This window comes from Caenorhabditis remanei, chromosome II (genome assembly GCF_010183535.1).
Source record: "Caenorhabditis remanei strain PX506 chromosome II, whole genome shotgun sequence".
Classification (NCBI taxonomy): Eukaryota; Metazoa; Nematoda; class Chromadorea; order Rhabditida; family Rhabditidae; genus Caenorhabditis; species Caenorhabditis remanei.
Genome location: NC_071329.1, coordinates 12,204,621 through 12,229,879, shown reverse-complemented (window position 1 = coordinate 12,229,879; position 25,259 = coordinate 12,204,621). Strand labels below are relative to the sequence as shown.

The following is a 25,259-nucleotide window of genomic DNA, read 5'->3' as shown; positions in this document are numbered from 1 at the left end:
ATTTCATTGAATACGACACCGGAAAGATCAATTTCCTCAATTATTACTTAATCTTGTTAGTTTTTCTTACAGAAGATCTCTGTTTCTTCCCCTCTACTGACTAAACAGATCCTTTTCGAATTATGAACCCCAGTTTTCTGTAAATCTGAAAGAATTCTGAAAATTCAACCACAATAAGATAACCAACAAGCGTTTTATTGTCCACGACGGAAAAGAGAAAAGAGAAAAGCGATGAATTAAGATGGTGATTGTTTGAAATGAGATGGTATTTCAGCCAAGTCTGTAGTAAGCATTGGCACTTGCTCTGCTCAAACTTTCGGTTCTCTTTTGTCCACCACGGCCGGATGGCATTTGAAGATGAATGTTTCTCCAGAAGTTCTCCAAACTTCTCTTTGGTAGTTCTCCAGCGACTGGATACGAATCCTCCATTTCTGAAACACAAATGTTGTTGTCTGTTTTGTTTATTACAATGAGGAAAAAGGGAGAAACAACATTTGGGTCCCCGTTAAAAAAGAAGGAGAAGGTCGCCTTGGTCCAGACTATAATTCCTATATAGATCCCTTTCTAATTAAATCTGCAAATCTTCTCTTCTTTCCTTTTTCTCCAAAAAATGCGGTCCTTTCTTGTATTCATGAGAAGTCTCTATCATCATTTTCTCAGTATTTCTTTATTCAACTCAACTTCAAATAACTGATGCATTAGGAGGGGAAAAGGAAGAGAAAACAAGAGGAAAGTTTCTTTGAATTGGTGCACTCGTCATCCGTTTTCCCCTCAAATTATCTTGTTCCTTTTCCTCTTTTCTTCGATGATTACCCAAGTTTTCGAGAAAGAAAGAGAGTTCAGAGTTCTGCGTTTTCGACCAAAACTCAAATCGAGAATTCATGAGATTTCGGAAAGTGTTTGAAGTTCTAAGAGAATCTTTGACTCACCGTACAAAAATCCGTAGGAAACAGCAAAGAGGGCGAATAAAGCGACAAGAACGGAGAAACGCATGGTTTTTGAAGCCGTGAGGAATCGGGATGAGAACTGAAAACGGACAGAATGAGTGAGCAAGACGATGGGCGGAGCTGAAGGGGAAGTGGCGGGGAAATAGAAGAAAAGGGGCGGAGCGAAAAGGAAAAGACCTCCTCGACTGGAACGTGTGGATGAGTAATTTACAAGAAAAAGAAAGAAAATGGGTTAAGGTTGGAGCTGGAAAAAGGAGAAAAGAGGGAGGATTAATTGTTTAAAAAAAGCAAAACAAAAAGTGCGAAACAAAGAAAAAATAGGGTATTTTCTGGTAAGAAGCATGCGAATAATCCGAAAACTAATTATTGTCAAATCGCTTTTTGAACAACTCTGTTTTGGAAAAAAGACGAAAATTCTCATGAGACTAGACACGGTGTCTAGTCTCCCACTAATAAGTTGAGCTTTTCTAACCCAGAAAAGTAATAAGTATGAGATAGATCAGCTGAAATTCTTAGAATACGAGTAATTCACCCAAATTATTTTGATTTTCTCTTCAAACCAATTGGCGGGTTTTCCAAAAAACAACGTCGAAGGTACACCAGACGAATCAGGAAATCAGATCTTCTCAGAATCGTTTTAACTCTTCATTTACAAACATTCTGTCAGCATCTCCCCACTTGATTTCCACTTCCGAATTGATTTCAAACTCTTCAAGATTCTCTTTCCTTGTGGGTGCAAATGACTAAATGTTTGAAGTGTTTTTTGAGTTTTAGTCAAGAGCATCAAACCATATTCCTTCATTTGTTTTGTGTGCAACGTCAGAAAAGAACTCAATTAGTATTTCGAAGAAGATCCCTCTTCTCAGTGTTCAAAAGTTTCTGGACCTTTCCATTTCTCTTTTTTTACGAAAATGTACGTTTTTCGAAAAAATTTGATTGAATTTTTATGACGATTCAAAATAAGAAAAACGTTCAGAAGAAGATCTTTGTTGCTGGAAAAGGAAGAATAAAGAGATACAAAGAAATGCAATCTTCTTCTGTGTAATTGAGATTTTTGTGCATTGTTCATTCGATTTTCAGACAAGAATTTATATCTTCCATTGTCATGAAATAATGTAATTTCAGGGAGTGTCAAAGGAAATAATCGAGAGAATAGATCTGAAAGAAACCGATGAAAAGGATTGTTTGAAATGTGATGGAGCATGTTTCGAGAGGAAAGGAACAATTGTTTGTAGACAACGAGAGAGTGAGTGATCACTTTTTGAACACGGGGGGGAAATTTTGAAAAAGTATTTGAGAATGCATGGAAATTGACGAATTATTGTGGGTGTCGGGACACCCACTTTCCACGAAATTGGTTAGACGGAAAGGTCAAACATTGAATAGCTCAGTAGATTTTTATCTATTGTTTTCTCGTGAGAGCAGTCGAAATAAAATTGAAAAAAAAACGAAGAAAACAGGAAATGACTAACGTGAAAAGAGTGTAGTTATTTTCAATCTCATCAGAAAGTTCGAGGATAAACGACCTCACATTCAGATAGTTTACTATAGTAAAAACATAATCCACTTTCAAAATCCAACTGAAAAAAACTGGAGCTTTGATGCTTCTGAAGTGTCAAACAGAGAGTTACCGTATCCTTTCTCATTTTCTCAATCTTGACTTTCTCAATCTTATAAGACAGGGGGCGAAAAAATATAAATTAGTCCAATTAATAATTTCCTCAAACAATTGGGCCAATTTTCAGTCAGCTCCTTAAATATTTTCTCCGTCTTTGTATATGTTTTAGTTGTCAAGAAGACGTCTAAAATAGGGTACAGAACACAAATTATTGCAACGAATTCTGACAGAATGACGTCTTCTGAAACATTTTTTATAAATATTTTCTCGTTTGCTTTTAATTGAAATGTGGGAAAAGAGTATAATGAGAATTAATGGGGAAGAAGGTTAGAAAAAAAACAAAAAAAAGATGAGGAAGAATTGAATCGTTTTGTTTTTTTCTTCCAGATGATGTGCGTGGAATTCACATTAACGAGCAAGATTCTCTCATTTTCCCCAACAATGTCACCTTCTCGTAAGTTTTTTTTATCAGACAACACAGAAGGAATTTCAATAGATTTCAACTTGTTTTTGCAGGGTTGCTTCCTCGAAATCCTCGAATTTCTCATTCGAATTCCGAACTTTGAAACAATTTGGTAAGTCTCGAAAACTATTCAAAGTCTTCTTTTTTCGTTGGGGAAAGATTAAGAAACCAACAACAATATGTCATCATCTAGTTTAGTACAATTGTCACGTCTTCATCTTCTTGAAATAGAAATTTAGAAATTTAGAGCATTTGAATCAAAACCAACTCCCACGTCAGAATATATCATCTGCTTGAATGTGATTCTCTTCTCAAGAGAACCAAATAAAAAACAATGTCTTGCAGGCGTTCTGTGGCTGGAAGGAGCATGGAGTCAAGCTGAAGACGGAGGAGATTTCGTACTGGTTTTCATTGATGAAGGGAAATTATATGTGGGTGTGAATCTGGGAGCAGATGTTCATCTGAAACCAATATCCACTAATGTCACCGTCGCAGATAATCATTGGCATTCAGTTGCATTCAGAAGGTGAGAAAATGCGTCTGATCGGAAGAGTACCTAATTACTCATTTGTTCATTAAGCCAAAAAGCATTTCAGCTGGAAATCACTGAAATGTCTAGTCTGAAATTTTAATTAGTCACTCTCCGTCTCCCACGTAGATACTATCTTCATCTTTGCTCCCTATTTTTCTCCTTTTTTTCTGGTCGATGTTCTTCTGAAGATCATCTGCAAATCAGAGTTCCGGTAAATACATTTTACGCCTCAACGATCCCTTTTCTGATTTCCGACGAAGTGCTCATCCATTCAAAAAACAAATAAATCTGAGGATAGCATGTCCAAAGGAAAGGGAAAGAAGATCAGAGGGATTGCATGCGTTTTGAATTATTTGGATTACAAAGCAATATTTTATTTCAGAAAAGAGAGAAAATGTGAATTGTGGGTTGACTCGAAGAAGATTCTCCACGTGGTTTCATCTCCAGGTGACACGATTCTAGACACAAATGGACTTGTCTACTTGGGAGGAGCCAATCCAAAGAAACACAAACTTCTGAAATCATTGGATCTCACGAATAAGTTCGTTGGGTGCGTGAAGAATCTGAAAATATTTGAAAAAGAAATCAATCTACTCGTGGATTCTCTGAAATCAGTCGAGACACCCAAGTACTGTCATGGATAATTCGAATTTCAGACGTTCTCATTTTTCCACCTTTCATTATTCATATACTCATAATTATTATTATTCTCATGTTCAGATTGTTCTCGTGAAAATACAGGTGATATTATATTTGATTGATTATATAGAACTATACATTTTTTATAAGATGAAATAAATCTGAAATGAAAAATATAAGGGAGAAGAGACATTGGAAATATCTGTTGTTTCTGGAGAACCAGAATTATTGAAATTTCCAAAAATGAAACAAAAAAACAGTGAAAGTGAAATAAAAAACTAGAAAATGCTGGTGACAGTTTCAGAAAACCGGACAGTACTCTTATTAAGACTCTTTTTAAAAGACTCTTCTCTCTTTGAAATCGTTCTTCTCTTCTTCAAAAACCATCGTCTAGAGCCCAATTTTACGATGCGCGTCGTGTTGTTTTGTACCGTACATTGACTTGGGATTCTGATACTTGTCGCTGGATCTTTGCTGATAAGATGAAATTGAAATGTTGGCGGTTGGAAGCTGTAGGCCTGAATGAATTGCGACGGAAGGCTTCGTTTCGAAAGACGCACTTAAAAAAAGAAGTTGGAGAAAGATTATTCAGTTGTCTGGGGAGCTTACGCGGATTTCTGCCAACCGGCGTTCGTCGTCTCAGAAGCGGCTGGTGTCTGACGAAAAAATTCGCCGTTTCGAGATTGCCGATATCCACCGTCATGGGTTCGATGTTCATGCATTTGAGGGTGATACGATCCTGAAACTCATTTGAAATCTCAAAATTACTCATTTCTCTAGCTATCACTCACCTTCTTTTCTATGCTGTGCTCTTGGCATTGATCCATAATTCGCATTTCCATACGCACCTCCAAGATGATATGGGGAAGAGTCTCCGCCATTCATTGCATTTTTCATATGATATACATTATGAGAAGAATGAGATCTTTCGATTGGTGAACGAATCGAGTTATCCAAATGATCGTATGACTGAGCACTTCTCATATTGCTTCCTGGACTTGTTTTCTTTGGACTCATTTGATATGAACTTGGAGGCGGACTAGTGACAAGTGCCAGCTCAGAACGACTTCTTTTTAGTTCTTCTTCTCGGTCGCGTAGATTTTTGATTTCTTCAGCAATTCGAGGATCGATTATTTCAGTCGCAGAATTCTGAAACAATTGATTGGTTGAAGTCTAGAATGAAGTCTAGAAAATTTACCGGATCCTCCGATTGCATTCCTTGTTTCTTTGCAATCAGGGCAGCTGCTGATTTCTTCACGAATCTTCCACCATTGTTTGATCTGTCTCCTCTGTTATTTCCAGTAGAACTCTCTAGATTTTTGGTGAATCTGCTCTCATCATTCCCGAAACCATTCGGTTGAGGAGACAGCTCTTCATTCTGAACATATAACATTGAAATTTTCGTGTTCTATCTCGTGAATAAACTTTTGAAAGATGTTTGGATTTTAACTACGCATCTCTAGAAATTGATTAGAGTTTTCAGACTTTTCTCTCATTTCTATTTACACTCCTTCCCTTCTCAGATTGTTTGTATGTCAATGTGTGCTGCTGTCTCTACTAGATTTTTAAACTTTATTCCAACTTCATAGAAACTTATGATAACCCAAAAAAGATAGAGAGACAACACAGCACACACACACACACTTACAATACGAATCTGAAATAGAGGAAGAAGAAAAAAAGAAAGAAAAGAGTGGAAAATAATTTTTAAAAAAGTTTAAGAATAGTAACGAGCAGCAACCTGGGAAACACTGCGATTGTGAGAGTGTCCGATGGGGCTCTGAAATTAAAATCTTTCATATTTAAAGGTCAGAAATAGATACATACCTTTCGATCTTGTGGAGCAAATGATTGACTTATAGTAATTTTTGGAGCAGGAGGAACATTTGAAGATACGGTAGAGGGGGGAGCAATGATTTGATTGATTGGTGGAGCTGGAGGGGGTTTGGATGCAGATATCTCTTCTTGTTTCTTAAAAACACGGATTGATGTCTCGAAATTCGGAAGTTTTTGAATATGTTTCCACAGTCGATCTGTCAATCCGATTCCCAAATAATTCAAAACTTCCTTATGAGTTTTGAAATAAAACAGAAGTTTCTCAGCTTCCTCGGCCAATTCTCCAGGTTTCTGTGAATCAAATGGAAGCTTGTATGGAGATGGTCCACGAATTTCCGAACTTTCAGAGCAGAGAGCAGAGTCCGTTGAAACACTTGTATGCTCTTCTTCGTGACTTTTATCTGACATTTTATCATTTTCTTCTCTACTTTGTTGTTTTTGCATCTGTGGATGTTGTTGTTTCTGAGGTATTTGAGAAGAAGGAGGTGGCTGTTGAACTGGAAGTGGAGGTGCTGGCGGAGTTCCTGTCAGATGAGGAATGTCTTCCAGAATACTTCTTTTTTCATCTTTCTTTCGATGAAGAGTTTCCCATTGACGTGCTTTGTCTGATTGTTGTTGATGTCCACGTTTCGGATCCAATGGAGGAGTAATAGATTCTTCATCTTCAATTTGAATAGGCCAGTCTCCATTATTCATCTTCTCAACAACTTCTGCTACATTTTTGGAAGTGTTTTTAGCCTCAAAACGAGATGTATTATGATTCTGTGAATGTAGATGTTGTTGTTGTTGCTGCTGTTGTTGATTGGCTCTCATGAATGGATTTGTGGAGACACGACTACGTGGAATCGTGTCTTCTTCTGAAAATTCAATTTTCAAGATTAGTGGTTTTTGTGGAAGTTTACTAACGTTTCTCCGTTCCTCCACTTTTCAAATTATTGATAATTGAGCGGATTGTATTTGTAGTTTGACCTCCAGTTTCTTTTTTCTTTCCAGCTGGAACAGAAGTGTCTCCATTTCTGAATCCATCAATAAATGCTGTCTGCTTTGGTGGGAAATCTCGTTTCGCTGCAGGGTCAAATCGAATATGAACATCAGAAGTTTCTCTTCTATTCTTCAAATCAGTTGTTGCCATATTTCCATATTTTGAGACTGGAGTCTTTCTATCTAAAATTCTTGAGCTTTTAATTGATAATTAGAAAGTCAACGAACCATTATTATTGTTGTACCCACCAGTTGGACCGAATCTTGGTGGGGGCGGAGCCTGTGGAATCGCCACATTTTCTGGTTCCATTGGTGCCATTGAAGTGGAAATTTGAACACGAGCAAGATTTTTGGGAGGACCCATTGGCTTCACGGGTGGAAGATTCGTAGCGGGTACGGTATCATAAAAGTCATGCTGATCTCTTTGATTGCCCCAATGGTCGTCTTCATCATCATATCCATGATCTTCTGGATGATGTGGATGAGCGTGTGGATGAGGATGGTGATGATGTGGAACTGGAAAAAAGAGGAAATTATAGGTTCCATCATGTTAGACCTAAAATTGACCAGAAAACAACTAACCTGTGTTCGCATACTGATTACCGTAATCCTCTTCGTAATCATAATTATCATAAGTTGCATTATATCGATCATCATAATGATGAGCTGGTTCTTGCTGTTTATATCGAGGATCTCTTCTTCTATCCATCGTTTGAATATGAATGAAATGAAAAGTGAAGTCTAATGAGTTTATCTGAGAAATGCTCTCTTCTGGTCAAAAGAGAAGACGGAACCAAACAAGGCCGCGCGGGTTGATGACAGGCTGACAGCTGAAGACAAATAAAAGAGTGTGTTGGATGAAGAGACGCAGAAATACTGTATTTGTTGATTTTGAGCCGGAGAGCCACTGTTATTCTGTTGTTGAAATTAGTGGATGTCGATGGTGTTGATATCATTTCCGCATGGTTGATAATGAAACTATTGGGGTTGAATATAAGATCCTCTGAATTATTAAACAGGCTACAATGTAGTCTTGAAGTCTGCAGAAAACGAAAATCCCTCTTTTTCGGAATCATTTTCGGTTGCGTCAGTATGAAATCCACGAACGCAATTGAAAATTTAATCAATTGGAATTCTGACTTGTGACTCAACGCGGAAGAGAACGGGTGGAGACGAAAACAAGGTGATTATTATAAAATCTGATTTACACATAATTTATTGGTCTCCATTTATACAGACAAGAAAAGTGATGTTTGATTGAAGAATTCTGGAGCAAGCGGAATTCTTAGAACGAATAAATTAGGCTTTTGACATGTTATTGAGTATTTCATTTTTTGAGTGCGAAGCTAGCAATGACGATTCCTCCGATCAAAGCGGCGGCTCCTCCAAGTAGTCCCAATCCGAGAAGTCCTTCTCGTTTCATTTTCTTTTCCACAACTCTTCGAAGCTCAGTTGCTTGCATGTTCGATGGTTCGGTACGGAGCAAAGCATCAAGAAGTCTCACTGATTTGTCATAATTCTGAAAACTAAGTATTTTTAGATGAATACAAACCGACTTTTTGAACTTTCTAGTTCAAAACTAGTGAAGAGTGACCAGAAAGTCGTTCAGCACGAACGAAAATGCGGTTTTGTGCTATGAGGCGCGGGTTTCATAAGTTTTGAGTCACATTATGCTGCATCTAATTGATTTTCAGTTTGATCGATTAGAAACCCATCAAAACGTACGGAAAATGTTTGTGTTGCAATGTCTAGAGATTTTAAAAGTATTAAAAAAGTTCCAACTACCTGAAGACGAGCATGAGCGAGCGCCAGATAGTGAACGCATACTCTGGAATCTTCACTGTGAATTGTGTCCTTGACGATCTCTGAGAACATTAAATTTAATATAATTTATTTCTCAAAAATCACAAACCTTCTAAAATTGCTGCACCTTCTTCAACTTCTTTCGGATTCTCTGATCCGACAAGAACAATAGCCAGTTGGATTTGATTCTCCCGGGTTACTGAGCGGGCACGGGCAGCCTAGAAGTAGAATAAATGCATACATACTGTTTGGAAATGAACTTACTAATATATCTTCATTTTCCGTACGAAAATCCAAAATTGATTCTGGCTCCATCGTGTTGAAATTTTGAGAATGCTGGCAGCTTTGAAGAAAATGCTGGAAATGTATTGTCCACGTGGACTACACGGACTAGTGGCCGAGTTTCCACGATTCTTTTTAATTAGCGGCAGTTTAAATTTCATTTTTCAACAAGAAAAGTCATTGATACCGAAATTTAAATTTAATCTCCTCCCACATCTGATCTCTCAAGACTTGTGCAGTGATCTAGTAAACAATTACGCTGCTCAATATCCAATTTTCCGGAACAATGACTTTTTTGTAGCTGAATATGACAAATATCACATAAAGAGATATCAGTAACCACGCCTTCTGAAAAATCATTCCGCTTATATTTCCACTTCGTTGAAGAATTACAACTTTTTCTTATTCAAATATAACTACATTTCTAAGAGAGCATTTTTCAGAGAGAATTAATGTATTTCCAATTTAATTCAACTACTGAAATTCAACCACATGAGAGAACGTGGACAGCCGTTTTACTTCTTATGGTAATCAGTTGAATTCTCTAGAGACCGATCCGAACTCTCCGATTACTTTCAGATAAGTTTTGTGGGAGGCGCTATAAATGCCTACATTGCTTCTGGATTCATGTTTGGTATCCGGTTTCGTGGTGGATTTTTTATCTTTTCAATTTCAAAATCGTTTTCGAATATTTTGATTTGCTCTTTGGTATTCTTTTGGCTTGTTCCAGCGGTCTTTGTGTTAGTTTTCCAGAGTTTTCTTCCCAGGAAAAAATATTTCAATTTCAGAAAAGAGAATCTTCTTTCTGACTATTTCAATATGATATTAAGCCAGTTTTTACTTTTTGGACTTTATATTCAAGGTATCAAACTTTAAAAAGAGTTTACCTTAATCAAGAAGACCATTTCACAGGAAACTTAACTCAATGCTTCTTATCGTTGAACCGATTTGCGACAATTTGTTTTGTTGGAAGTGTCAAACGGAAAAATTCAGATTTAATTGCCCTCGGTGTTTTCACTTCCTGGTTCTCAGCCATCATTTGGACACTCTTAGGATATCCAGGTCAGAGTGAATTCCAGAAAAAACATACAACGAGTCTATTAAACATACAGAATGTACTTGTTTCTTCTCATCTGAATCTCTAACATTCCGATATGCCGATGATTGCCACGTTTCAAATTACCAACTTCAATTGTATTGTGCTTTTGTTCTGATGATGATTTCGAATATGTTGAATGTTATTAGTTTCCTTATTATTTGTTGTGGAGGAGCTGTGAGTTTGCACTTCCATTTATTATGCAAACAATTTGAAACAATGAAATGCGATAAATCGAAAAAAACGTTTGTTTTCCAGAAATCGGTGAGTTTCTCATGCCGAAATGCATCTCGTAGGAAGCAGAGAAACGCTAGAATGTTTATTCAGGTGAGTCAATTTGAAAAAAGAGAAAGAGTTACATGAAAGGGCAATGAACTGGATGACGTGAGGCAGGATTAGTGCAAGATAGCTGAGACTATATTGGCGTGTTCGCAAATAGGTCCAAAGACAATAAAACTTCCAAAGACAAAAACATAGAGAGTATTAGAACCTGAAATGATTTATCGGAAATTTTTAAGTGCATGGTGCAATCCATCCTCTTCATTATCGACGTTTTTCTCATCTCATCTCTCAATTCTGGATCATTTGGAGATATCATTGTTGCTCTTCCGTCTATGGCATTTTTCGCACTTTTCGATGGGTTCGAACTTTTCAGAAGGTTCTAGTTTCTATAAATTCCTAGTTTTCAGACTAGTAATGCTTATATGCAACAATGACATCCAACCTGCTTGCATTGCTTCTAGAAATCTACAAAAGAAAAGTTCAGTCATCTCAATTTCTGCCAGTGATTTCCGAATGTAATCTCCGATCGCTTGCACTTTGTTTCATTTAATCAAATAATTAAAATTTTATTCAAACAATAAATTAGTTGAACAAAATGTGCTGGAAGTTTGAAAGATAGTCTCCAATAAGAGACAAAAAGGGCCTTCTGTTCAAATATTTGCGTCTGTTGGAGGACTCATTATAAAAGGAGATTTGCAAAGTTATCATTCTAAATTGTTTCAATTCATTCCATTTCACTGAATCACTTTGTCAACTTTCAACATGCAACCAATTACCATAGTCGTTCTGACTGTCTTGTGCTCTGTTTCCTGGGCTTGCGTTGACTTAACCAACCCAAATACTGGAACAAGTGACTGCCCAGCAAGAGTTTCTCTCTGTAACAACTCAATCTATTTGCCTTTGATGAGAACTCAATGTCCAAAAACATGCGGATTCTGTAAGTTTTATTTCGTATAAGAGTTCATTCATCAAAAACAAATTCAACTTCAGGTTCCTCTTCTTCAACAGTCACTTCTGTCACTACAACAACTGTTTCATCCACATGTGTTGATAGAACAAATGCTGCGACTGGAACCAGCGACTGTACCAGACTTCGCGCTTACTGTACCAACACAATCTACATTCCATTGATGAGAGTTCAGTGCCCAAGAACTTGCGGATTCTGCACCTCCGGATAATTTATCGACCAAAAAGAATTTATTTAATGGGTTCATATTTATTTAAAATTTATGCATTGTTAACTCCGGAAGTAGTGAAATATATGAACAAATAAATATTTAAATTACAAAAGTTTATTATTACTTACAGTGATTATTCCAAACCTGGGACACAAAGACGTTTATATTAAAGAACCATCATTAGGTCAAACAAATGAAAAACAAGTAATGGAAGAAAGGAATAAAATCGCGAGATCGGAACCCCAGAGTACTGAAAAGGGAATAAAATCGCGAGATCGGAACCCCAGAGTACTGAAAAAGGGAATAAAATCGCGAGATCGGAACCCCAGAGTACTGAAAAAGGGAATAAAATCGCGAGATCGGAACCCAAGAGTACTGAAAAAGGGAATAAAATCGCGAGATCGGAACCCCAGAGTACTGAAAAGGGAATAAAATCGCGAGATCGGAACTCTGGATAAATCCAGGAAGGTGATGGAAAAAAAGAGAAGCGAAAAAGAACCATACCTGGAGTAGAACCAATTTGGAGATACCTGGAGAAGGCGAATTAAAAAAAAAACAACTTTTTGTTTTTCTGATGAGTTGGCAATCAAAAAGCCAACAAGGCACGTGAGTTGCATCATTACGGGAAGGTCACGTCATTAATTCAATTTTTTTCTTCTTTTATTTTTTCAAAGAAACGTGAAATTAGTTTTTCACGTTTTAAATATTTTTTATTTGTTTCTGAATAGGGGTGTCGCGCTTTCGGCGCCCTTGTTCGAATTCACATGAAAACACTTTTTGCATTGAAATTCTACATTTTTTGTAATGAAAACCACTGGCAGAAATCAGGATTTGAACAGTTTTCAATTGTCTCGAGAAAGAGCAATGATCATGATTAATAAAACTGTCAATCTGTGTCCCTTTTTCAGAAATGATGCGGAACTTTGCTTCACTTCTGCTCAAATAAAAAAAGCACCGGATGAGAAAAATAAAAAGTTTCATGTTTGCCAGGTTGACGTTTAAAAGGAGCTGATCAGATTGGATTAACAGTATTCTAAGCATGCTTTCATTCAGTTTCCTAATTTATTTGGCATTTCTGACTGTATATTCTTCTCAACAAAGTTACGGATGTACTTCCACTCCACAGCCAGATTTGAACGGTGCTTGTCCAGACGACTTCACTTATATTACGGATAGTGGATGCTGCCCAGATGCTGATACCTACAGTAAGACTGAAAAGCTTTCACTCATAAATATTTTTCTTCGATTTCAGCTATTACTACAACCGCTGCCACAACAACAACTACAGCATCTGAAACAACCGCTTCGACTTGTGTAGACCTAACAAATCCATCGACAGGAGTTAGCGATTGTCCTGGAATGGCGTCTTACTGTACCAACGCTGTCTACCTTTCTCTGATGAAACAACAATGCCCAAAAACGTGTGGATATTGTGAGTTGAAGTTTGAAACTGGAAAAGTAAATACTCTATTTCTCAGGTACATCATCATCTGCCACAACAACTGCTTCAACGTCTTCTTCAACTTGTGTGGACCTCACGAATCCATCGACAGGAGTCAGTGATTGTCCAGGAATGGTGTCTTACTGTACTAATTCTGTTTACTTGACTGTGATGAAAACTCAGTGTCCAAAAACCTGTGGTTACTGTAAGTATCTGAATATCAAAATGAATCTTCAAATTGGCATTGACAATGATTTGAGTGTAAATAAGATTCGTGAATTCAATTTCAGGCACTTCGTCATCTGCAACAACCACATCTACGTCTTCATCTTCTACTTGTGTCGACCTCGTCAATTCATCAACTGGAGTCAGTGATTGTCCAGGAATGGCATCGTATTGCACTAATTCTGCTTATTTGACTTTGATGAAACAGCAATGTCCAAAGACTTGTGGATACTGTAAGTAAATACAAGAGACTACAATGTATTCAGAAGAATTTCAAGAGAATCATTTATGGTTTTCATCGAAAACAGCTAACTGTAAGAAATCAAATACTAAAATGACAAGGAATTATATTTTTTACAAAGGTCAAGAAATAATTACAGCAAACAAACATTTTTACATTTCCAGGTACATCCTCCTCTTCTTCATCCTCTTCGTCTTCTTCGTCTTCCACTTGTGCTGACCTCGTCAATTCATCAACTGGAGTAAGCAACTGTGCTAGTATGGCTTCCTACTGTACCAACTCTGCTTATTTGACTTTGATGAAACAACAATGTCCGAAGACTTGTGGATATTGCACCTGAATCTGGATTCAATTCTCGTGAGATTTTTTAACATGTAGTCCTCTAGTGATCCAATAAACATTCTTATTATTTTCAATAGTTTTCTCTTATTTCCGGCTGGAAGAAAATCCGGTAAAGAATTTCAAAATGTTTCAAAAGCGATTCTATAGCCAGTTACAGTCATTCGAACCAAATCATGAATAATGACGTGCTAATACTCTGCAACAAGAATCTACATATGTATATGATTTGCATTGCCACCCTAATGAACGTGACAACCAGTACTCTCCAATTAAATAGATTACCTCCATTACTATTTGTCTAACCATATACACACATCCTACCGACTCTGCTCACTTGACGCTGTTCTTCTCTCTTTTTCCCCTCATCCGGCGATATCGATTATTGTCTTCAGTGTTTTCCTTGTCTACCCTATTCTGCAAGCATTATGTCTTTCACACGGTTGCAGTATGATAGTCTAAGAACTGTTCTACAATATATGGACGCTAACAAAAGGTAAATTCACTCCTCCACAAATGTGTGTTACGTGCTTTTTTCAGATTTTGCCTATCCAAAAGCATACCAGACATTTTTTTCGCGGAAAAAGCTGTACCTCTCCGAATTAGGTATATTGATTTTGCTGATCTCGGATTTAGAGTCAACAAAACTTCTTATTTTCTGAGCATCTATAGAGACTTCCATCAAGGTGAAAAAATTCTCGATCCCTTCCAAAGAGAGAACAATGATGGTTCCTTGTTAGATGATCTCGATCAGTACGGCTTTCGAGTTCCATTTAATAGGACTGACGTAGCCCCAGGAGAAGTTGTTTTTGATGACATGAATGATGTAAACAACCATTTTATGCCTTCTCCTCCTACGTTTCCTTGGGCATCCGAGCAAAGAAATGAGAGATTGAGACGTTTCTATGAGAGGCATTTGGAGATTTATCAAATCGCATTGGCAAGACGTCCGGAAGGAGGGCAAGGATTTCCATTTCCAATGATGACCATCGTGTTCACTGACGACGAATTGATAGCAATGCGTGGTCCAATTATCCAAGAACTGACTCCGGAGGCACTAGAACTGAAACTTGCCGATCTCAAGGAAATGTCAACTTGCACACTAAAAACATTCATTACTAAGTTGCGCTACTGTCTTCAACCTTTCGACTGCAGACAAAACAATAAAGCCCTCCCTTTCATACCTCTCATTCAGCTCACAATTCAAAGTGAAGACGGCCAGGAAAAACGAATCGAGCGGTATCCGTACACATTCAAGTTGCACGAAGCAATGAGAAAATTGTGTGGGAAATTGTTTGGAGGCCGGAACTCGATAGTTCAAGTTAACAAGTTTTCCCTCAATAATATAAACTTCGTGCTCCGAATTCCAGAAGGATTGAATATCCGAATACGAAATCTGAGACTTGGAGAAAAACGAATTAAACGACTCGAAGCTCTGAAAAATTTGATCGATGAATCAAGTTATCCTCTTGCTTCACTCATCATTCACGGTTCTTGTTACGAAGCCGATCATTTTGCACACTCCACTTTAACAAGTGCCCGACAGCTTATTCTGGAAGGAGAGTTACCAGATGATATCACTGATCTATTGAATTTGAAAAACACAGCTGTGTGCTTCAAATACAGTTGGTCTCGAGATTTCTCTAATGAGGAGCTTCTAGCTTTTGCTGAAAATATTGTCACAGAAGTATTCCCTATTGGCACCTATCGATCGTTCAAAATTTTTCAAGAAGAACGAATCAAGAACCTACTGAATCAAGTTAGGGAAAAGTTTAATGGAAGAACAAAAAAGAGGTACGCTTTGGATTCATGTTTCTGTCAAAGTTTAATCGAAACGTTTTTTCAGCAGTGCTTCTATCGCAATGGGAAACGGCTCCAAGCTCAGAATCTTTTACAAAACTGATCCAAGACATCAAGAGCACAAGAAATGGCTTCTCATTATGAAAGTTGTGCCTGCTTGACTGGATTTGTCAGATTGAGATGTGGATCTTGATGATACATTATTAAATGTTTATATAATTTTTTATTATCACTTGGAATATTTATATGAATTTATTTTTTGCTCAGTTTTTTCAGTCGTTGTTTCTTTTAATAAAGTTTTATGGGCAACTCTATTGATTTTTGAAATGATAGCGCATGATGCTGACGAAAAACTGAGAGATCGATTCGATTTTTTACGGCTCGGACTCTGGAGAGCTTGAGAGATCCCAGGGTGACAGATGGTGACTCTCGCAAATAGGGAATGAATACAGCAGATTAAATTTGTGTCAATTAGTTTCAGAGCTAATAGATATTCCCTAATGAAGAAGATTCCGAGTAGGACCTAATGAGAACGAGTTTCCAGCCGAGAATCAGTGTCAGAAAGTATTAATAAGATCTTCAGCTGGAACATACTTCAACAAGTGACTGCCCATCTAGAGCTTGTCTCTGTACCAACCAAACATATCTGATGAGAAAACAATGCGCAAGAACTTGCGGATTCCAAGGACAGGAACAGTTGTCACAACTACTCGTTCCACAACCACATGCGTTGACTTGGCCAACTCAAGTAGAGATAATTACAGAAAGCAGACATTTCTTTATTTCCAGGCACATCCTCCTCCTCTTCATCCTCTTCGTCGTCATCTTCCACTTGTGCCGATCTCGTCAATTCATAAACTGGCTACTGTACCAACTCTGCTTATTTGACTTTGATGAAACAACAGTGTCCAAAGACTTGTGGATATTGCACCTGAATCTGGATTCGATTCTCGTGATTTTTCAACATGTAGTCCTCATAGCGAACCAAAGAAACATTCTTATTATTTTCAATCGTTTCCTTTTTTCCCAACAAGTACATCAGGAATTTGTGCTCCAAACTTTGCTCGAATTTCGAATAAACTCCCACTGAATATGTGTTGATACAGATGCTCATTTTTCATCGTTTCAAAACTATCATTCGCTGCTCAAACATGAAAAACTAGCAAAGTGTTATGTTTGCTTGAGTTTGGTTTAAAAGGCCACTCGTTCACAGTTGTGTACATCTGCAGATTACTGTATAGTTGACAACGTTTTCATTTCAAATCATTCCTGATTTTTCATTCTTTCAGAAACACTATGATGTTCCAACTTTTAGTTATTGCCACTGCTATTGGCGTCTCAATTCAACAAAATCTTGGCTGTAATTCAGCTCCACTTCCAGATCTCAATGGAAGTTGTCCACCAGGAACTACAATTATTCCAGGACAGGGATGCTGTCCAAATGGAGACCTTTTCAGTGAGAATTTCTTTTTGTCTGGTTTGTTTTTCACATTATACATTTTCAGCCATCACAACAACCACAACCACAACCGCCGCCGCTGTCACCACAACTAGAACTGGTGTCACCACTACAACTTGTGTTGATTTGACAAATCCTTCTACTGGAACAAGTGATTGCACAAGAATGGCAGGATACTGTTTCAACTCCGTCTACCTCACTTTGATGAGACAACAGTGCCCAAGAACTTGTGGATACTGTAAGTTGGGGGAGCCAATCAAAGAGAACTTCTCAAAATTGGCGCATGCTTTCAGGTACCGCAACTGCCACAACCACTGCTACATCCACAACTTGCGTTGATTTGACGAATCCTTCAACGGGAACAAGTGACTGCGCAAGAATGTCAGGATACTGTTTCAACTCCGCCTACCTCACTTTGATGAGACAACAATGCCCAAGAACCTGTGGATACTGTAAACCCATTCTGCGACTAAACATTCACTGACTTTTTCTGATTCCAGGTACTGGAACTGTGGTCACTACTACTCGTACCACGACCACATGCGCTGACTTGACTAATCCAAGCACGGGAACCAGTGATTGCCCAGCTAGAGCTGGTCTCTGCAATAACTCAGTTTACCTCACTTTGATGAGACAACAGTGCCCAAGAACATGCGGTTATTGCACTGTCGGATAAGAATAATTCTCTACAATCGCGTAGTACGACTCTCTTTTTTTCTGTGAGAGATCAACACCAGTAGTGGCAATAAAAATATTTAATTTCTGTATTTTTTGAATTCAAAGAACTCTTTTATTCTAAAAATTCAATAGGTTCATCGTCATCCATCTTCCAATTCAACTTCCTCTTTTGATCTCAAATACTCTGATTTTCTTCTCTCACTTCTCATTTCTTCTTCCCATTCGAAAGCTGTGTCATGTGGATAGCTCTCAAGTGCAGAACTGAAATCAAAAATCAGAATACGAATCGAGAAATTGTAGAGATTTACTGGAGAAGTCCTCGAATCATAGCATAATCCGGTGCATCGTAGAAACGAAGATTGTCAATGTACAAAAGAATATGAACGAGTTGTTTGGAGCATCCAGACAGAAAATCACGAAGACCTGAAAAGTGCTTTTTGAGAGTGATTCTTTTTCCAGTCTGTTGTCTTACCAACTGTTCTTGCCACTTGTTTTGAATGTTCCACGTGTACTGGATCATCCATTGTCATCCAAGGAAGAGTTCCAACTAACAGTTCAACCTGAAACAATTTGAATCGCCAACACCGTCTCATTGTTTTCATTACCAAAACATAAAAGAGAGATTCCAAATCGTCCTTCCGTGCCGAGTCTCTTCCATGGTGAGCAGCAAGCGGAGCATACCGAACAGTTCCTTTCAATCCAGTCACATACCATCTAGGATGTCTCAATTCTCCTCCGTCATTCACGTATTTCCGACACATTCCGAAATCAACCATAACGAGTTGACGTGGATTCTCTAGACTCATACAGAAGTTGGCTGGTTTGATGTCACGGTGAATGAATCTGAATTGAATATTTCTGAATCCAAAAAGAAGAATATAGTTTGAAAATACCCGACAGAATGGAGTTGTTGAACAACATCGACCATCTGAATACCAATCTGAAGACCTGAAGAGCGAGAGAATCTCTGCTTCGGACAATTCGACCGTAATTCATTCAGATTCTTCCCAACAAGAGTCATGATGATAAAGTTGAACTTTTCCGTTTTTCCACAAAAGAAAAGACGACAGAAGTAGGGAGAACGAAGTGGTAAAAGGGTTCTGAAATGGGATTATCGGTGATTTTGAGAGAGGAAACAACCTCAAAACAACAGCTTCCATTTTCAGATTTCTTGTCTCCGCATTGTTACTCTCTAGTTTCAGAGCGAACGGAAGAGTGTTTATATGATCGACCTGGAATTCTAGTTAGTTTCAGAGTTTTTTGGAACAAAAATATTTTCAATCCGTTTTTAAAAAAATGTTTTCAATATCTCCAGGCACAGAAGAATCTGGAAAAATGAACTTTTGTTGATTTTCCCTGATTTCTTCTGTAACTTGAGAATTGAAATAGGGACAGCAAATAGGGAAGATTCAGGAATACATTGTTGGATTCGACTGAAATATTTATGCTAGTGTGCAAAGTGTGTCGACGCAAACGCTACATTTTTCTCCATGGTGACGCGCGTAAAAGATATGGAGCATGGAAGAAAGTGCTTTTGCACTAATAGAAATTACTCACTTCTTCTAAAAAGAGATGAATTCCTCTGAAAAGATCACCTGATAAACTGCTCCGAATGCTCCTCTCGCAATGAATCGGACAACTTTATAGTCCAGGATGCGGTATCCAGTTCTCAGTTCAACGGCTTCAGTGACTTGATTCTCACTATTATCTGAGAAAAGAATCATATGATTTCGATGAAAAATCGGACTCACCTTTACATACCGTTCCCATGTCTCAACGGTGAAAAATAAACGAAATGAATAAAAGTGATGGTGAAAAAAAGAGAAAAGTGAAAATCATTTGATATTGAGTTTAATCGTTTATTAGAATGCTTACGCGTGAATCAGGGGCACTTTATAGTTAAAGATAGTGCGTGAATGTTTTTATTAGGAAAAAAGGTTTGGTTTACAATGAAACAATTTCTAGTGAATACTTTGGACATAAATTGCTAGACACATTCTGGTTTAGGAACTGCGTTTAGATTTTCCACGAAGAGCTCTTAAACATTTCAATACCATCTGAATGTTTGGTTCTACTCGAAAACCGTTCCAATGAAAATGATCAAATTCGGATTCTCTACTCCGCTTGGTTTTCAGTTTTCAGTGACATGGGTGATGACTAATAAAGATTTGTGTCCGCAACAGCTGATATATATTATCTGGAAACATTCATTGTTCAACACTATTCTTATTCATTTATTTTCAGATTCAGCTGATTCATACACTTCTGACATTCTTACAAAAAATCTTTTCCTCCCATCAAAAAGATATTTACGCTTTTCTCATTTTGATTTTGAAGTCTCTCACTGATTATTCTCATTAGCCAGTCACAAGACAAAATGTAAATCGAAGAGATTTGTTTTCGAAAATATTCAGAACTGAGTAAAACTGGCGCTACTGTAACCTTCATAAGCATTGATCTTTTGAGACTCTAAATCTGAAATTTCAGCAGTTTCAATCTGACTAATTCAAAATGAGTCATGTTCTAAGCGAATTCATCATCTTGTAGGATTAGAAACTAACTGAAATTGTGCATTAATCTCTAAGCTCTTTGGCTGAAATAATCTCTTCACATGTTTCCGGTGACGCCTTTATTGCTTATTCAAACGGAAAACTCAGAAAATTCTGCTGATTTTTCGGAGTGTGTTCTAATCAGAAAACTACGATTTCCGTATAACTCATCTGATTAGCGTTTTCGAGCATAAAAACCAAACAAACCCTTTTTCAGTTTTCTTCATCATAAGTCATGCTTCTCAACTTGAAACTTGTGGTTCTATCTTTTCTTATTGTAATCAATTCTGTCGATTCGGAGTCCATCAATTGTGAAGCGAAATTCATTTCGAAGATAACAAAACTCTGCAGACATGGAATATCGGAAGAGAGTGAGTCATTTTGAAGAGAAAGGATAAAGGATAATTTATTGTTTTTAGAAGTGATTCATCTTCTCTCAAAGTGTTGCTCCGCTCATTGTTCGAAAGCTCATCTCAAAATGTTCTGCACAATGAAACCACACAAATTCGAGCGTCATGGGAATTACACGGAATGAAAGAATGTTCTTGTCAACCGTTTCTTTTCATTTTCCAACCATTCTTTTTTGAAATGAATTTTTGAGAGTCGACCTTGTTACAGTACCATTCCTTGGTTTCTACACAAAATTGATCACTGTTCCAATATCAAAAAAGAGGTTGTTATTCAAAACAGTCTCTCTGTTATTTTTCGAAATTGCTGACGTTTTTCTGACATTTTTGTATTTTTCCTCCGTAATCAAAGCTACGAATGAACGTCTAATTCAATTTCTTGTTATTCGTCGGTTCGTATTGTTTTCCGTCAAAATGCCGCCCACTGACTAACTCAAAATTATAGTATTCTAAGTAGTATGGCGCTATATAAACAAGAAAGAAAACGGGATATTACCAGTCTTTTTTGGATTTCTCAAGAAACGGTTTCCTGATTCTGAAAGAATGAGATTCCTTCTACTCATTTCTCTGATTGTTCTTATGAGTTCGACAACGGCGTTCACTGATAATTTCTTCCAACCACATGACAACAAACATCATGTCTATCGTGTAAGTCATTCATATTTAAATATACCTTTAATATGAAATTATAACAATTTTAGACATGTGGTGAATCTCTTAACCGTCGAGTTGCCTTTTTGTGTAACGGAGGAAAGATCCAAACAGAAGTTTTGAAGGCTCTCGACTGCTGTTCTCATGGATGTACGGATAAGCAACTGTTCTCGTGGTGTGACTATCGTAAGTATATTTATTAGGAAATGACAAAAAATAATTCATACTTCAGAACTCTAATTGTCTTCATCAAATTTCCCGAATTCATTTAATCTCAAGAGGATCCATTTGAATTGTTAAAACAATAAAGTGCTTCTTTGTTATTGAAATTGTATTTATTCAAATATTCAAGAATCGAGAGTTTCAGACGCTGTCAAAAGCATTATCAAATTCAGTATCAATTATTTGAATTGTCTGGACAAAGCATACTTTGAATCTCTTCATCACTGAATCCAACTCCACACATCAAAGTGGCAAAGTAAAGAGATCTGGGATCAGTTGTGGCAGTTCCAGATGGGCATAATGACCAGAAACGAGCCATTATTGTTTTTCCACAGCTCTGAAAATTAAGATCATGAATTGGAGTTCTTTTTGAAGGACAAACCTTATCGCTGAATGAGTTTGGATAGCTGGAACATTGAGAGAAGAAATTGAAAGTGACAAGAAGAAAAAGAACGAGAAATTTCATTTTCCCGGAAGAGAATGGAATGGTTTGCAGTGGATCACTGTACCTTTATACGATGAAAACTGTCGAAAACAACTCGAAAGGAACGGGGATAAACACAATTTGAGCCCAATTAGCATAGAAATATGATATAATTATAAGTTAACAAAAAATTGGATTACTCACTTTTCGGGAAAAACATACGGCTCCTTTGATATGTCGGTCTGAAAAACATCAGTTTGACGAGAGAGCAGTACGAAAAACAAATATTTTTCTAATTGTGTCGAATTGTGAAAAAATTCCTGAAGTTTGCCAATTGTTGTTTTCCGTTTGAACTCAGACGATTCACAAGAATTCATTAAAACTGGTAATAAGAAAACGAATGTTGATAAACAGCAATAGCAAAATAGTCATGGGATGATGATGGCGGAAAGATGGGAAAGATACCGTTCAAAAAATATAGCACACGAACGAAAGAAAGCCGGGTTGGGAAAAATAAGTACATAGTTGTATTGTTTGCGTGTATTCACTTCTTCAAGTTGAACACTTCGTTGACCAAATTGCTAAGCTCATCCTTCTGGTGAACATCGGGAACTTGATCGTGGGCATCAGATGTCAAGTCGAGAATGATCATTTTCACTTGCTTGCAGTACATTTGGTCACCCAGCTGCACAAAATTGATTAACTTCGAAAATATGGGGCAATTCTTACTTTGAAATCTGGGAGGTTGGAAACGACTTCTGATCTCTGACACAGGCACATGAGGATCTCGACAGTCAATCTCATCACAAGTGGTTCGTCTTCGGTGATTTTCCACATTGTACGAATAGCATTCGCCATTGTAGCAACGTCGGCTGGAGCGAAAATCAGAAGAATTTGAAATCATTTGAGAACTGGTAACTTACTCGAGAGTTGGAAGAAAATCGAAGCAAAAGCATCAATGAGTTCAACACGAACATTCGGCGAATAAATACAACGTACAAATTTGCGAGTATGTGGTGAGGTTGCGATTTCATTAGAATCACTGAAGATGCGGAGGAGAGCTGCAAACATTGATTAGAAAACGTTTGATCTGAGAGATGTCACCGAAAAGCACATTCGCTCGCTCATCGACACTGATCTTGTTGAGCGAACAACTTGCGAGGTATTGCATCAGAAGGCAGGTTTGAGTGATTCCAACTCCAACGTTCCAATCACTTCCACGTGGATCAGCCGATAGTGTTTGCCTGAATGCAAATCAATGTCTCATAAACACTCTGACGTTTAATCTCACTTCTCACGAATAGTCATGGCTTCACCACGTGGCACAAGGTTGGAAGGATGGCATCGAATAGCCGTCCCCAACCATGAAATGATATCATCATGAGTAACTTCCAGTACGAGATCCTCAGCCAAACGATGCATCGTATTGAACATGGCTGAAGTGAGTGGTACATTATTTTTCAATGGATCAAGCTCTCGCGGAACCCCAGAGCCAACTTTTTTTTTCTTCAGAAAACTACTTTTTTGCAGTTCCTTAGGTTTTTGTTATGCATGCATCAGCTATCTGATAATTTGTGCTGAAGAGCACATGCAAACATTAATTTCATATACTTACCAACTGCCACAGAGTTGTCTGGGTGACAAAGTAGCCATAGGCCAACATGTGTATCTGAATCCACTTCGAGTTTAGCTGCTTTTCTTCTCTCAATCTCTTCGTCTCTCGCTTGCTGATACATCATAATGTCCTTTCCTTCATTGAACAAGCCTTCTGAAAAACCAGATTTGATACTTACACAAAAACAAAGAAACTTACTGTTTCTGTTGTATGATCCGAAGTAACGCATTTCGATCTGAATGAAAGGTTAGAAATTCTGGAAACAACATAGTTGCACAAGATATCGTTCAATTGATAGCGAACAACAAAAAATGAGGAGAGAAATCATAGTTAATAATATAAACAACGATTCATAACAAAACTTTAAAATCAAACAACAGGGATTATTGAATAAATTAAACAACGCTGCGCAGAGATTCCACAAATTTCCGACGTCGTTCTGCTGTGATCATGCACATCTTCTGAAACAAGAAAAATACTATAATTTTCTAGACTAACCAACCTTGATCAATGAGAATTGACTGAGTCGTCCTCTTTCTCGAATCAGCACCATCAGATCGTTCTTGCCGACAACAACAGAACAAGTAGAACGGCACACAGCTATGACTTCGAGGGTTGGAGTTAAGAGAAGAATTTCATCGTTCTTTTTAGCTCCGCTGTCCACAAATATTCCAAAGGAGCAGCACATGAGAGGTTCCTCCAAACTCAATTTATGAACTGTCCGATAGTCGGCTTGAATCTGTGTTTTTTCGATAGCGGACTCATCAGTATCTGCATGATCCAAAGCGATTGAAGGGAGTTTGGTATCAGCAAGCGCCGCGCCGATAGCACACTGAAAACGAGATTAAAATGATCAAGAATCATGAAAATCCAGTTCGTACCACAGCTGCATCCAATAAACTCCCTTCGAGGCTCAATACTTTGAGGGTGACATGAAGTTGCCATTCCAGAGGCAGCGTCTTCCCGGAAGTATCAAGACAACGCAGATTTTCTCGTCGAATAAAATACTCGTTCGTGAATAGTGATAGCAACAGGTTGTTGTAATCTTCAGCATCTTTCTGAAAACAAAGTGTTGAATAACCTTTTTTCGGAGCGTGTGCAAAATACCTCTGCTAGTTGCTGTGAAGATTCTATTTGAATATCAACTAGTGGGGCATCACTAACGAGTGAAACTGATGCTTCTATTGTGCATGAAACTGTTACTCCTTGTGTGCTCACGACGGATGAGCCAACACCTCCGCATTCGCTTTGCTGAAATAACAGAGTTTACAAATACAGTTCGACAATGACAAAACACTATTCTAAAGCCGAAACAAACCTTGAAAACGAGTTTTTGCTCATCAAGGAGGCCCCGCCCATCCGGATAAACCCCTTCTCTGATAAATGTGGACACATATCCACGAGGATCAATACCACGAAGCACTTCTGATGACATTTTCGACAAAAAAGTCGGCGCCGAAAAGTTGTTTTTGAAGCCTTTCACTGAAGTTGTCAATAGAGCGTGTTTGCAATTCGACTAAAACATCACGAGACCCCGCAAATTCCGAGGAA

The 25,259-nt window shown here is 37.8% G+C and overlaps 13 protein-coding genes across 13 annotated transcripts; 7 read left to right on the top strand and 6 right to left on the bottom strand.

Moving 5' to 3' along the window:
- Positions 1–270: 270 nt before the first annotated feature.
- On the bottom strand, positions 271–993 carry GCK72_006344 (uncharacterized protein; the record flags this gene model as incomplete). Its single annotated transcript, XM_003113658.2, has 2 exons — positions 271–431; positions 930–993. The coding sequence occupies 2 exons, from the start codon at positions 991–993 to the stop codon at positions 271–273; spliced, it is 225 nt and encodes a 74-aa protein (XP_003113706.1).
- A 1,858-nt stretch (positions 994–2,851) lies between these two features.
- GCK72_006343 (uncharacterized protein) lies at positions 2,852–4,204 on the top strand (the record flags this gene model as incomplete). The annotated part of the gene is made up of 5 exons (XM_053725587.1): positions 2,852–2,891; positions 2,953–3,019; positions 3,082–3,140; positions 3,374–3,554; positions 3,943–4,204. 5 exons carry the CDS (start codon positions 2,852–2,854, stop codon positions 4,202–4,204), a joined length of 609 nt encoding a protein of 202 aa, XP_053589781.1.
- A 385-nt stretch (positions 4,205–4,589) lies between these two features.
- Positions 4,590–7,725, bottom strand: GCK72_006342 (uncharacterized protein; the record flags this gene model as incomplete). The annotated part of the gene is made up of 9 exons (XM_053725586.1): positions 4,590–4,758; positions 4,809–4,938; positions 4,991–5,348; positions 5,398–5,577; positions 5,941–5,979; positions 6,027–6,892; positions 6,942–7,199; positions 7,245–7,532; positions 7,599–7,725. 9 exons carry the CDS (start codon positions 7,723–7,725, stop codon positions 4,590–4,592), a joined length of 2,415 nt encoding a protein of 804 aa, XP_053589780.1.
- A 618-nt stretch (positions 7,726–8,343) lies between these two features.
- Positions 8,344–9,134, bottom strand: GCK72_006341 (uncharacterized protein; the record flags this gene model as incomplete). The annotated part of the gene is made up of 4 exons (XM_003113422.2): positions 8,344–8,535; positions 8,802–8,881; positions 8,929–9,037; positions 9,084–9,134. 4 exons carry the CDS (start codon positions 9,132–9,134, stop codon positions 8,344–8,346), a joined length of 432 nt encoding a protein of 143 aa, XP_003113470.1.
- A 2,107-nt stretch (positions 9,135–11,241) lies between these two features.
- GCK72_006340 (uncharacterized protein) lies at positions 11,242–11,657 on the top strand (the record flags this gene model as incomplete). The annotated part of the gene is made up of 2 exons (XM_053725585.1): positions 11,242–11,416; positions 11,470–11,657. The coding sequence occupies 2 exons, from the start codon at positions 11,242–11,244 to the stop codon at positions 11,655–11,657; spliced, it is 363 nt and encodes a 120-aa protein (XP_053589779.1).
- Positions 11,658–12,696: 1,039 nt separating this feature from the next.
- GCK72_006339 (uncharacterized protein) lies at positions 12,697–13,904 on the top strand (the record flags this gene model as incomplete). The annotated part of the gene is made up of 5 exons (XM_053725584.1): positions 12,697–12,862; positions 12,910–13,089; positions 13,136–13,303; positions 13,389–13,556; positions 13,729–13,904. The coding sequence occupies 5 exons, from the start codon at positions 12,697–12,699 to the stop codon at positions 13,902–13,904; spliced, it is 858 nt and encodes a 285-aa protein (XP_053589778.1).
- An 840-nt stretch (positions 13,905–14,744) lies between these two features.
- Positions 14,745–15,864, top strand: GCK72_006338 (uncharacterized protein; the record flags this gene model as incomplete). Its single annotated transcript, XM_003113670.2, has 2 exons — positions 14,745–15,697; positions 15,750–15,864. 2 exons carry the CDS (start codon positions 14,745–14,747, stop codon positions 15,862–15,864), a joined length of 1,068 nt encoding a protein of 355 aa, XP_003113718.2.
- Positions 15,865–16,999: 1,135 nt separating this feature from the next.
- GCK72_006337 (uncharacterized protein) lies at positions 17,000–17,838 on the top strand (the record flags this gene model as incomplete). Its single annotated transcript, XM_003113546.2, has 4 exons — positions 17,000–17,159; positions 17,209–17,400; positions 17,456–17,614; positions 17,663–17,838. The coding sequence occupies 4 exons, from the start codon at positions 17,000–17,002 to the stop codon at positions 17,836–17,838; spliced, it is 687 nt and encodes a 228-aa protein (XP_003113594.1).
- A 142-nt stretch (positions 17,839–17,980) lies between these two features.
- GCK72_006336 (uncharacterized protein) lies at positions 17,981–19,610 on the bottom strand (the record flags this gene model as incomplete). The annotated part of the gene is made up of 7 exons (XM_053725583.1): positions 17,981–18,101; positions 18,149–18,263; positions 18,313–18,400; positions 18,446–18,683; positions 18,981–19,072; positions 19,436–19,548; positions 19,592–19,610. The coding sequence occupies 7 exons, from the start codon at positions 19,608–19,610 to the stop codon at positions 17,981–17,983; spliced, it is 786 nt and encodes a 261-aa protein (XP_053589777.1).
- A 1,014-nt stretch (positions 19,611–20,624) lies between these two features.
- GCK72_006335 (uncharacterized protein) lies at positions 20,625–20,924 on the top strand (the record flags this gene model as incomplete). The annotated part of the gene is made up of 2 exons (XM_003113775.2): positions 20,625–20,760; positions 20,809–20,924. The coding sequence occupies 2 exons, from the start codon at positions 20,625–20,627 to the stop codon at positions 20,922–20,924; spliced, it is 252 nt and encodes an 83-aa protein (XP_003113823.2).
- Positions 20,925–21,339: 415 nt separating this feature from the next.
- On the top strand, positions 21,340–21,650 carry GCK72_006334 (uncharacterized protein; the record flags this gene model as incomplete). The annotated part of the gene is made up of 2 exons (XM_003113388.2): positions 21,340–21,444; positions 21,498–21,650. 2 exons carry the CDS (start codon positions 21,340–21,342, stop codon positions 21,648–21,650), a joined length of 258 nt encoding a protein of 85 aa, XP_003113436.2.
- Positions 21,651–21,844: 194 nt separating this feature from the next.
- GCK72_006333 (uncharacterized protein) lies at positions 21,845–22,135 on the bottom strand (the record flags this gene model as incomplete). The annotated part of the gene is made up of 2 exons (XM_053725582.1): positions 21,845–22,006; positions 22,052–22,135. The coding sequence occupies 2 exons, from the start codon at positions 22,133–22,135 to the stop codon at positions 21,845–21,847; spliced, it is 246 nt and encodes an 81-aa protein (XP_053589776.1).
- Positions 22,136–22,637: 502 nt separating this feature from the next.
- On the bottom strand, positions 22,638–25,143 carry GCK72_006332 (uncharacterized protein; the record flags this gene model as incomplete). Its single annotated transcript, XM_003113834.2, has 11 exons — positions 22,638–22,778; positions 22,823–22,965; positions 23,017–23,154; positions 23,198–23,337; positions 23,385–23,529; positions 23,709–23,861; positions 23,907–23,943; positions 24,211–24,540; positions 24,590–24,766; positions 24,816–24,959; positions 25,027–25,143. The coding sequence occupies 11 exons, from the start codon at positions 25,141–25,143 to the stop codon at positions 22,638–22,640; spliced, it is 1,665 nt and encodes a 554-aa protein (XP_003113882.2).
- Between the last annotated feature and the right edge of the window lie 116 nt (positions 25,144–25,259).